This window comes from Geotrypetes seraphini, chromosome 2, assembly GCF_902459505.1.
Source record: "Geotrypetes seraphini chromosome 2, aGeoSer1.1, whole genome shotgun sequence".
Classification (NCBI taxonomy): domain Eukaryota; kingdom Metazoa; phylum Chordata; class Amphibia; order Gymnophiona; family Dermophiidae; genus Geotrypetes; species Geotrypetes seraphini.
In genome coordinates, this window is record NC_047085.1 from 63,126,439 (window position 1) to 63,139,059 (window position 12,621).

Genomic DNA, 12,621 nt, shown 5'->3' on the forward strand with positions numbered 1-12,621 from the left:
GACCTTGCTAGTAGAAGCTGGGGCTGGTCTGAGGCCTGATCATGGAAGCAGCAACATGTTTCCAAATTATGCAGTCTGGGAACTGACCATTTGCTCCCAGGCTTTGCCTCCCATATGGAGGTCAGGAAGGACATAACTATAATGGGTCCTAGGAGAAAAGTATATCATAGCTTCAGCCCCAGCTTGTGTCTGTGGGAGCATGTTATTGTTGCACTTCAATCATACTTTAGTTTATGGGACAGGGGAGGCTGGAGGGTGGGGCTGCTACTGCCATTACCTTAGCATAGCTTTGTGAGCAGGCTGAAGATAAGGATTCCAGGCTAGGAGGTGGTGGCTCACTACTGAGGCTGCACAAGCTGCTCCCACTGGTCAGCCTGAGGGCCAGAAAATGCCATATTGATGCAGACTATAGGGGGGTATATTGGGAATGGTTGGACTGGCAGGAGCTGGGATTGGTGGTGGGTGGGAGAGTCCTGGGGCTATAAAAGGCTGTCCTGGGAGAGAGAATGAAGGGGCTGTGGTGGAGGACTCTGATTAGTGTTGGGAAGGGAGAGGGCTAGGTTATAATAAACATGATAATTGATAAACACAGATTGGAAGCATCTTTAAAAAAAAATCCCACTTAACTAAAAAAAATTAAAATTAAACACCTAGAATCAGAAGCCTTGATCATATTCATGGGTGTACTTTTCATTGGGTTAGTCAATAGCTTCTTAAGGTAATATAGTGAAACTAATACTTTATGTAAAAGTTAACATAATTTCTTGAAATTGTGTCTAAATTCTTAACATTTAAAAAAAAAAGAAAAGCAGGCTTATATACAAGAAAGTGACTTGGAATAGGGCATTCAGATTTTTGTATCATAACTGATTTTTAAATATCATAACGTTTTCACAGTTTAATAAATAGACATGTAGGGCTCCTTTTACTAAGGTGCGTTAGCATTTTTAGCGCGCACTGCATTGCCGTGCATGCTAACCCCACGCTACACACCAAGAACTAATGCCAGCTAAATGCTGGCGTTAGCGTCTAGAGTGCGCGGGTAATACAGCACGCGCTATGCGCACACTAAAACCGCTAGTGCAGCTTAGTAAAAGGAGCCCTTAGTTGTCTTTTCTCTTTCTTTTCCTTATTTTATTATATATATCTATATATCTATATATATAAAATCAGAGGTATGTATGTATGTATGTGTGTGTGTGTATGTGCCGCGATCACGCAAAAACGGCTTGACCGATTTGAACAAAACTTGGTATGCAGATCCCTCACTACCTGGGGTGATATGTTCTGGGGGTCTCGCAGCCCACCTGCACACGTGGGCGGAGCTACAAACAGAAAATCTTATTTCACCCATTCATGTCAATGGAAAAAATGTAAAAAGCTGCCATTCTCACAGTAATTCAAAAACGGCTTGACCGATTTGAACGAAACTTGGTATGCAGATCCCTCACTACCTGGGGTGATATGTTCTGGGGGTCTCGCGGCCCACCTGCACACGTGGGCGGAGCTACAAACAGAAAATCAGATTTCACCCATTCATGTCAATGGAAAAAATGTAAAACAGCTGCCAACGCAAAAACGGCTTGACCGATTTGAACGAAACTTGGTATGCAGATCCCTCACTACCTGGGGTGATATGTTCTGGGGGTCTCGCGGCCCACCTCCACATGTGGGCGGAGCTGCAAACAGAAAATCAGATTTCACCCATTCATGTTAATGGAAAAAATGTAAAAAGCTGCCAACGCAAAAACAGCTTGCCCGATTTGAACGAAACTTGGTATGCTGATCCCTCACTACCTGGGGTAATATGTTCTGGGGGTCTCACGGCCCACCTGCACACGTGGGCGGAGCTACAAACTGAAAATCAGATTTCACCCATTCATGTCAATGGAAAAAATGTAAAAAGCTGCCAACGCAAAAACGGTTTGCCTGCTTTGAACGAAACTTGGTATGCAGATCCCTCACTACCTGGGGTGATATGTTCTGGGGGTCTTGCGGCCCACCTGCACTCGTGGGCGGAGCTACAAACAGAAAATCAGATTTCACCCATTCATGTCAATGGAAAAAATGTAAAAAGCTGCCAACGCAAAAACGGCTTGCCCGATTTGAACGAAACTTGCAACACATCTTCCTTTTCAGTTTAAGAGATTGCAAATTCCAGTGAGACTTGCATTCTCTATCACAATCAACAAATCACAGGGACAGACTATTACATACTGTGGAGTGGATTTAAGATCCCCCTGTTTTTCCCATGGACAACTCTATGTTGCTTGCTTAAGGGTGGGTTCACCCAAGAATTTATATGTTCTTGCTCCTGGAGGTGAAACTAAAAATGTTGTTTATAATCAAGTTTTGTGTTAGTTGTATTGTATTCATTTTGTCAAATATTTCACATTATAATTTGAATATTGTACTTTTTATAAAGCTGTAAAAAAAAATTTTCATTCACCACTATTAAGTATCTTTATTTGAATCCATTTACAGTGTTATTGCTATAATTAAATACCCGTGCAACGCTGGGGCATCAGCTAGTATATATATATATATATATATGTCTTTGATATACCCCTTTATATTAATCACCCTACACTGGGGTCTTGCTTTATGTCATTTTTCATTATTCTTCTCCAAATCTATGTCTCCTCTATCATTAACTCAGAAACAAAGAAACAATTCACCAACTATTATCCAAATTTCAATTTATTAATAGTAACAAAACATTAAAGTGCTTAGAGGTGATTTAAGTGATGAGACAATTGTGTGGGTCAAACTCACCATAATAAGGTGTCTTCTCTTTCAAACATAGCACATACAGTATAGTGATCAGATCAATAAGCCAACTGATTTTCATGTATACTGTATAGCTGCACTTATCTTTATGTAGGTACACACGTTTCTTCTTGTACACTCATTCAGGGTCCTGATGCTTTCAATAGAAAGTGAAGAGTGAGAGACCACATTGCTCACAGCTAAGGGCCCACACAACTTACTAAGGGTTCTCTGTGGTAGCAATATGCGAAACACGTCCTGAATGAGTAGCTCCCAGAGCCAAAGCCTCCGAGCACATAGCAATACATTTCTTCCTACGATCTTGAGAGGTTTTACAAAGATCTGGAAATATCCAGATTTTATGACCAAGGAATGCAGTATGTCCATGTTGAAAAAAAGTCTCATATAAGAATATAAGTATTGCCTCTGCTGGGTCAGACCAGGAGTCCATCATGCCCAGCAGCCCGCTCCTGTGGCGGCCCTCAAGGTCCTTGACCTGTAAATTCCCACCACCTGAATTGTTTATGCCCTAATCCTGATGTACCTTGTATAGAACCCTTCTATTTATACCCTGTAATCCCTTTCTCCTTCAAGAAGTCATCCAGGCCCTTTTTGAAACCCATTATTGTACTCTGTCCTATCACCTCTCCTGGAAGCGCATTTCAGGTATCCACCACCCTCTGAGTGAAGAAGTACTTCCTAGCATTCATCTTGAATCTGTCTCCTTTCAGTTTTTCTGAATGCCCTCTTGTTTTTGATGTCCCCGCTAGCCTGAAGAATCTGTCCCTCTCCACCTTCTCTATACCTTTCATGATTTTATAGATCTCTATCATGTCCCCTCTAAGTCTCCACTTTTCCAGGGTAAAGAGCCCCAGCTTCTCCAGCCTTTCGGTATATGCAAGGTTTTCCATGCCCTTAATCATTTTTGTTGCTCTTCTCTGGACCCTCTCGAGCATCACCATATCCTTCTTAAGGTGCGGTGACCAGTATTGGACGCAGTACTCCAGATGCAGACACACCATTGCTCTATACAGCGGCAGGATAACTTCCTTCGTTCTGGTAGTGATACCTTTTTTGATAATGCCCAACATTCTGTTCGCCTTTTTTGAGGCCGCTGCACATCCACCAATACCCCCAAGTCTTTTTCAAGGTTGCCTTCCCCCAATACCCTCCCTCCCATCGTATAGCAGTACATCGGATTCCCTTTCCCTATGTGCAAGACTTTACATTTCTCTACATTGAAGCTCATCTGCCATCTTTTTGCCCACTCACTCAGCTTGTTCAGGTCACTTTGTAGATCTTTGCATTCCTCAACAGTTCTGACCCTACTGGAGAGTTTTGTGTCGTCCACAAATTTTACAACTTCACACTTCGTCCTCGTTTCCATGTCATTAATGAATATATTGAACAGCAACGGTCCCAGCACTGACTCCTAAACCTGACTGCCTAAACCTAAGTGGGTTCCAAAACACATACACAATTTTAAATCCATATCCAAGGTGAAGAAAAACAACACCAAGAGCATTGCTCTCTAGAGAATGACATGGGGACAAACTTTTCCCCATCCTGGCAGTTCTTTTCCTGTCCCATTCCTGAAAGCTCCGTCCTCATCTGCACAAGCCTCAAACACTTTGAAATCATAAGTGTTCAAGTCTTGTGCGGTTAAGGCAGAGCTTGCAGGAACAGTGACAAAACTCACGGGGAGGGGGTCAGGAAAATTGAGTTCCTGCAGGGACAGGACAAATTTGTCCCGTCATTCTTTACCATATAGCAGATTGTACTGCCTTTTTCTCTCCCTAACTTGGAGTCTTTCTGGGAAAAGTTTGCTTCTCATGCTACCGCTTCTTCATTGAGACTTGACAATGGCACAGGCCTATTTTATCAGCACATGCATGTTTCCTATCGATATGCCCTTATTATTTTGGTGTCCAAATTTATAGAAGTGGTGCTATTGTGTCACGTATGGAAAGCACCTATTTTTACATACTGTGTCCTTTTCATTTATATTTACATAATTTTAAACCTTTCTTCTTACTCCGATACCTCTTACTTAGACCTTCTCTAATTGGCAAAGCCTACTCCAGTTAGTGGGTGGATGGTGCATGCAGCTGTGTGCCTACTCAGTTGTTGCTTCTCATTCTTGAATTCCAACCCAAATCACTAGCTGGAATCTTCCCCCTTCCCTTTTGCCCTCATTCTGCATGCCACAACACATCATCCCCGTCCCCTGTGTCTTTTATGCCTCTTCCCTACAATGAAAAAGCAGTTTGAGTTAGTAAGGTAGTTCTAAGGGCAAATTTATGTTTAACAAGTACCTATCCCATGTCAGCTAAACTTTTAGGTCACATCTATCTGATAGGTACTGTACTGAGACCTCATTACAGTGGAGACAAATGTACCCTATAGATGATGCACTATAGCTTTGCGAAATAATGTGAATTATATTGGAATCCTTTAATAGCAGTGCGACTCTAAAATCTAACATGTTTCTCTTGGAATAAGTGGCCAGTCTTTTCCTACACACCTCTGCATAGGTGGCTCACATAAGCCTTCCAAATTTCACCACACACATAGCTCTGATGTCTTGTAAATGAGAGCCAATAACTGTTGGGATAGTTGGGTGTTAGAGCATCTAAATCAGATTAAGAATGGTTATGGAACATAACATAAGAACATAAGAAATGCCTCTGCTGGGTCAGACCCGAGGTCCATCATGCCCAGCAGTCCGCTCACGCGTTGGCCCAACAGGTCCAGGACCTGTGTAGTAATCTTCTATCTATACCCCTCTATCCCCATTTCCAGTAGGAATTTGTTCAATCCTTTCTTGAACCCCCAGTACTGTACTCTGCCCTATTACGTCCTCTGGAAGCGCATTCCAGGTGTCCACCACACGTTGGGTAAAGAAGAACTTCCTAGCATTTGTTTTGAATCTGTCTCCTATCAGCTTTTCCGAATGCCCTCTTGTTCTTTTATTATTAGAAAGTTTGAAGAATCTGTCCCTCTTTACTCTCTCTATGCCCTTCATGATCTTGTAAGTCTCTATCATATCTCCTCTAAGTCTCCTCTTCTCCAGGGAAAAGAGACCCAGCTTCTCCAATCTCTCAGAATATGACAGGTTTTCCATACCTTTTATCAGACGTGTCGCTCTCCTCTGAACCCTCTCGACTAACGCCATATCCTTCTTAAGGACGCAGTACTCCAAATGTGGGCGCACCATCGCCCAATACAACGCTAATATCTAATGCTAATATCTTGAGATATGGTTCTTGACACCATATGAGGCTCCGGTACAAACTCTGAATGTTATCGCTAGGCTTCTTTTCCTGGAAGAATGAGTAGAGGGGAGGGAGGAAGGACCAAGCTCATACTTTGCAGCCTGTTATATTACAGATGTTAAAAGATGAAGGACTGTACCATTAAGCTAATATGAATAATTACCTTATTTCAAATTCTACAATTCAGGGGGTAGGATTTTGTTACATTCATTACTGCAAAAGCACAGACAATTTAGAGTGTGGCTTCCCTAATAGGGTCATGAAACCTAGATTCAGGTTATGACCTGAACATGTGCTCCATAGGATGTCACTATCCTGTACTAAGTATCATGTGTTTCTGCATCTGTGCAAATTGTGGGGGTTTAGGCCACAGAAAGACTGGGAGCACTAATTTAGAGTTTTGCATCCTTTCATCTGTGGATAGAATGTTACCTGTACAAACAAACTTGACAGAAGATAATACCCTATTTAATATATTTTACAGTTATTGATTTTATTGGATAAGATGCTTCCAGTTAGTATAACTTTTTGAAAACCTTGAAAAAAATGCACTAGTTCTGATATTTGGATTATTTTACAGGAACCACACAATAACATATTCTATAAAAGGTCTTTATTATAGGCCAGAAAATTGACATTTAGTATGGAAAAGACAGGAATATTTACAAGTTTTTATACAGAAAAATATTTCAAGAATTCTTTGCTTTTTCTGCAGTAAAATATTTATAATGGGCTTTATAACATTGAGAAAACATGTCTTGCTACAAAAATATATATAATAGTACACAAATCTCCGCAGTTAATATACGCTGCTTAACAGCACTCATTATTACAGAGGAAAAAGCCTCAGATCAAAAGCAAATGCTGGCTTAAAGTGCTGCTAGTTTAATCCATCATAGGCCTCCACACTCCATTAAACAGTAAAGTAAGTTCAAAACTGAATAATAATGCAAACGTGCTCTTCTCTTGTAACTAGGTCCCCCGATGAAGGCCATTGTTTCATGGTTGAAAACCACTTCTTCAGGGAATATGGACCAACTACTGCTTCTCCGGCCATCCAATAATATTTTTCCTCCACTTGTCCATTTTAACACAAGTACTGTTAAGCAGTGCATATTAAGTGAAGAGCTTTGTGTACTATTATTTTTATACACCGCTCCTTCTATTGTTGGATTACTATAAGAATGTAAATCACAGATATTCAATAGATGAATTCAAAATACATAATATGTGGGGCAATGCAATATAGAGTTTAATATAGTGTTCTGTATGTTAAAAGCTAGAAGCCAATGGTGGATTCCACCAATCCTAAGTACAGTCATCTAATGCTCTTGCCTTAGTATACAGTCTCCTACACCTTCAGCTGTTCCAAACAAACTACAGTGCTATTTTTTCAAGATCATAAAACACCCTTCCTAAGACCCTGACATTAAAAATAAAATCCTTGGGAGTCGTCAATCCCCACCTAATGTCTACCTTAAGGAGCCAGGCGCAATGCCCACTTGCTCCTGCCTCCACTGCCTTCTTGAAAAATGGTGGTACATCCTGGGACACATCAAGCAGGGTTAGTCTACCAAATAAAGGAATTTTAAGGTCTCTGCCCTTATTTGGCAAGATGACTCTTATCTTGGCATCCCAAGTCCTCTAAATTTTCTTCACACTTCTACCTCTAACCCTCTGTTGTAGTTCCTATTTCTTTTACTGTAAACCACGCCGAGCTCTACGAACGTGGAGATGATGTGGCATACAAACCTAAGGATTAGATTAGATTAGATGACTCCATGCAATGCATCCCAGGACGCGTGGAGGCAGGAGCAAATGAGCATCGCTCCTGTGTCCTTCAAGGTATGCAGTGCACAAAAATGGGGTTGCATCACTTCTTTGCTAAGTGAAGAACACTGGCTCCTAGCCTCCCATAGGACTGTGTTTAAAATTTTAACTTTGATATTTAAGAACATAAGAATAGCCTTACTGGGTCATACCAATGGTCCATCAAGCCCAGTAACCCCTTCTCACGGTGGCCAATCCAGGTCCCTAGTACCTGGCCCAAACCCAAAGAGTAGTAAAATTCCATGCTACCGATCCAGGGCAAGCAGAAGCTTCCCCCATGTCTTTCTCAATAACAGACTATGGACTTTTCCTCCAGGAAATTGTCCAAACCTTTCTTAAAACCAGCTACACTATCCGCTCTTACCACATCCTCTAGCAATGCATTCCAAATCTTAACTATTCTCTGAGTGGAAAAGCATTTCCTCCTATTGGTTTTAAAAGTATTTCTCTGTAACTTCATTGAGTGTCCCCTAGACTTTGTCATTTTTGACCGAGTGAAAAATGTATTCACTTGTACCCGTTCTACTCCACCCAGGATTTTGTAGACTTCAATCATATCTCCCCCTCAGCCATCTCTTTTCCAAGCTGAAGAGCCCTAACCTTTTTTAGTCTTTCCTCATACGAGAGGAGTTCCATCCCCTTTATCATTTTGGTCACTCATCTCCAAAAACTACCGTACTACTATTAATTATTTCTATAGCGCTACCAGACACACGCAGCGCTGTAGAGTGTGGCAGGGAAGCTTGGGTTAGGTCGGTATGACCTACCCATGCCCCCGTACCACAAGGAATAGAGTTTGCTTGTGACCCAGATCCTGCCAGTGGCTCCCAGGCCCACTGGTGTACTCCCACTAAGCTTTTCACTTGGTGCCAAAAAGAACCAAACCATACCGAGTTCAAAAAGCAAAGCCAATGTTTCCTTTAATTGGAACTAATAATTCAATTCACAGTCATGTCAAATGGCATAATCGAGCAAATATAACCAAACAGTTGGAGTGCCTCCGGGCTAAGCAAAGTTCATAAACAGGACCTGGCATTCAAGCTTTGGCACTTCTTATAAACTTGACCAAATCCAGAAAAGAAAAGAAAAAACCCTCACATTTAAAAAAATTCAGGGTTTTTCCCTAGAGCAGTGCTGGGATAGCAGCTCCATCCTAGTTCAGCTGACAAGGCTGTTCCCCAGCAAGAAACATTATGCTAAACAAAGAAACTTTTCCCCCTCCCCCCACTCCTGGAGGTCTTATTGCTACAGTCTCTTATGAACAGTACAGCAAAATAAGCAGCCTTGAAGAAAACCAGTTTGGGTTTAAAACATACCTAAAAGAAAAACCAGCCTTTTTATTTTGGAAAGTCCAGTTCAGGTTTTGTAACCATTTCCCTGGGTCACACAAGTTCCAAGCAGAAAACAGAAAGAAACATAAAAAGGCAAAAATAACTTTCTCAATACTTCCAGTCCTTGCCCTCAAACACAGGCTCAGTTATTTGAGAGCAAAACCCCAGCTTCTCTTACTATCTCACAGAATGCAGGAAGCTTCTGGTTTTCCTTAGACCATTCATTCAGCTGAGTCCGTTTTCAGCCGGCATTACTCAGGTGCCCTGGGCTCAGGTTTCAGCCCAGAAGAAAATGACACAAGGTCAGCAAGCAGAGCAGCAAACTTCCTCAATGATAACTTTGAAACTCTGACCTGCTTTACATGCTGTGCTACCATGCATGGCTTCTAGCATAGGCAATTCCTCAGCAGGGAAATCTCCATTCTTGCTACTGGCTCTTTCTCAGCTGTGCCTCTCTTCCAGCTTTCCTTCAGCTGTTCTTCTCCTAGCTCTCGCCCTCTGGCCCAGCTTTGCTGGAGGATAAGGGCTCATACTTGTCAGGCCCCTCCCTCTAATTACTATCAGTGAACACAGCAGAGGCTTCCTGACTTGAAGCCAAGGTAATTTTCTGTCTCTTCTTAAAGGGACAGGATTAAAAGGTGCCGCACAATCTGTTTAACTTTCCCCAGCTGCACTGTTCTAGGCTAAAGAATAGACACAGGGGAAACTTAAAGACACCATCCTTCTCTAACCCCTGTTCCTCCCTGCTCTTTCCTATTGGTACAGGAAGCAAACTAGAGGCTCTTGGGAAGTGTAGTTTTCTGTACAGTAGGGTTTCTGGTTTAAACCTAGGCTCTTTGGAGGGCATAGGGACTGGCTGGGCACGCGGCACAGTATCTCTATCACCCTGCCCGGGCTCCCTGCCACAAGAGTCACAGAGTAAGAAAACAGTCCCTGCTCGAAAGAGCTTACAATCTAAACACTACACTCTCAGCAAAATCTCTTGACAGTACCATCTCTTCACCAAATTCATCTGGACACCATGCATCGTTCTATGTTTAGGGGCCCCTTTTACAAAGCCAAAGTAGCAATGCTGCTGCGGTAAATGGACTAAAGTCCATTCAATTCCTATGGGCTTCAGTGCATTTACTATGGCAGCATTGCTACTGTAGCTTTGTAAAAGGGGCTCTTATTATATCAGTCCCTCCTTGTGGAATAAAATACCACAATTTTTACATTTGGAACTGCCTATGTAAAGTTTAGAAAAAATCTTAAGGCCTTTTTATTTAAAGATGCTTTTGAAATTTCTTGATGTATGGCAGCAGGGAGATCTGCTGAAGCCAATAGAGAATATGGTAAGCTCTCTATTTTATTTTCTAATACATCTGTATTTTTCAAAAAGCATTTGGCAAAGGCGCTCATGAAAGTCTCCAGAGGAAATTAAAAAATAATAGGAAAGGAGGTAATGCTCTCCTGTGGACTGGAAACTGGTTAAAACATAAAAAACAGAGTTGGGTTAACTGATCAATTTTCTCAGTGAAGAAAGTGAACAGTGAAGTACCACAGGGATCTGCATACTGATATTGCTGCTTTTTAACATTTATAAAATGATCTAGAAATGGGAACAAGATGATCAAATCCACAGGTGATAAAATTAGTCAAAGTTGTTAAACTGAATGAGGATAATAAGAAATTGCAAGAGGGCCTTGCAGGACTGGGAGTCTGGAGCATCCAAACCGCAGAAGAAATGTAATGTGAAGAAGATCAACATGATGCAATAGTAAAGAATAACCCAAGTTATAGCTACATAATGGTAGATTTGATATTAGGAGTCGCTACCTAGGAAAAGGATCTAGGCATCATCGTGGGCAATAGATTGAAATCTTTTGCTCAAACCGTGGCAAAGGCTGAAAAAAGAAAAGGCACCATCAAGAATTATTAGGGAAGAAATAGAGAATAAAACAAATACCGCATTGCCTCTAGTATGACTGCACAATCATTGAGCATTTTGTGCAGTTCTGGTTGCCCCATCTCAAAATAGATATAGTAGAATTAGTATAGAGAAGGGGTAACTAAAATGATAAAAAGGATGGAACAAAAAAAGGCTAAAAAGGGTATGCTATTCAGCTTTAAGAAGAGATGACTGAGAAGAGGGATGATAGGGTTCCAAAAAATTGAGTACAGTGGAACATATAAACCAGAATTGCTTACTCTTTCATAAAACATAAAGATTAAAGGGTGTGCCTTAAAGCTATACTTAAACCAATAGGAAAATATGCATTGAATGAAAAACAATTAAGGTCTGGAAACTGTTACCAGTGGATATGGTAAAAGCAGTTAGTAGAACTGGACTTAAAAATGCTATGGACAAGATCCAAGTGGAAACAACCATGAACAGTTATTGAGGTAGACCTGAGAAAAGCTATTGCTTTATTCCTGGGGATTGGCATCATAGAATCTTGCTACTTTGGGGGATTTTGTCAGGTACTTGTGATCTGGATTGGTTTCTCTTAGAGACAAGACACTGGCCTTTATGAACCTTTGGTCTGACCCATGACACATATACTGTATATTTATTCAAGTTCTGGGTCTAAAACCAAAGTTTGTCATTTATTCACATGCAAATATCAAATGACAAATACATCTTTATATTCAAGTCTATTTTGAACATATGGATTATTTTCTCAAATACTAGCCTAACTACGATTCACATAATACACACATCTAGATGTATGTGTATGCCATATGTTCCTGTTTAGTGAACATTTAAAACTAAATTTCCCTTTGTTTACATTATTTTTGCATTTTGTTTCAGTAATTAGTTGTGAGCAATCAGCTAAAACTGTAGCATCCAATTAACCCCACTCAGTAATACTTATCCTACATAATGAATTCATACACTAATTTTACTGATCACAAGCCTATTTGCATCACTGTATCTGTGATGCAAGACATTATTTAAAGATGTAAAAAAAAAAAAAAAAATACCCCGTTTCTAAATAAAGACATTACAACGTATTCTAAAACAGATTTCCCCCTGCTTTGCCAGGAATATGTATGCAAACAAAGTAAACTGTATTTCTTCATACAAAGTGCAACTAACCTCTGGAATTTGTTGCCAGAGAATGTGGTGAAATCAGTTAGCTTAGTAGGTTTTATAAAATGTTTGGTTAATTTCCTAAAAGAGAAGTCCATAGGCCATTATTGAGATGGCTTGGGGAAATCCACTGCTTATTCCTGGGATAAGCAGAATAAAATTTGTTTTACTACTTGGGATCTAGCCAGGTGCTTGGGAGCTGGGTTGGCCACTGTTGGAATCAGGATACTGGGCTTAATAGACCTTTGGTCTGTCCCAATATGGCAATTCTTATGTTCTGGAAACTCAAATCAAGGAATTGCTTTTGTGGTACCCGCCTGGGCTGGCCATTCTCGATTGG

At 40.9% G+C, this 12,621-nt stretch overlaps 1 protein-coding gene across 1 annotated transcript in view; it reads right to left on the reverse strand.

Annotated features, from left to right (window-relative positions):
* The window catches only part of CTHRC1 (collagen triple helix repeat containing 1), a 55,886-nt gene extending 43,491 nt beyond the window's left edge, over positions 1 to 12,395 (reverse strand). The window contains exon 1 of the mRNA XM_033933164.1: positions 9,559 to 12,395. Within this exon, the coding sequence (XP_033789055.1) occupies positions 9,559 to 9,582 (24 nt within the window). The 5' untranslated portion in view covers positions 9,583 to 12,395. The remainder of the gene's footprint in view (positions 1 to 9,558) is intronic.
* Between the last annotated feature and the right edge of the window lie 226 nt (positions 12,396 to 12,621).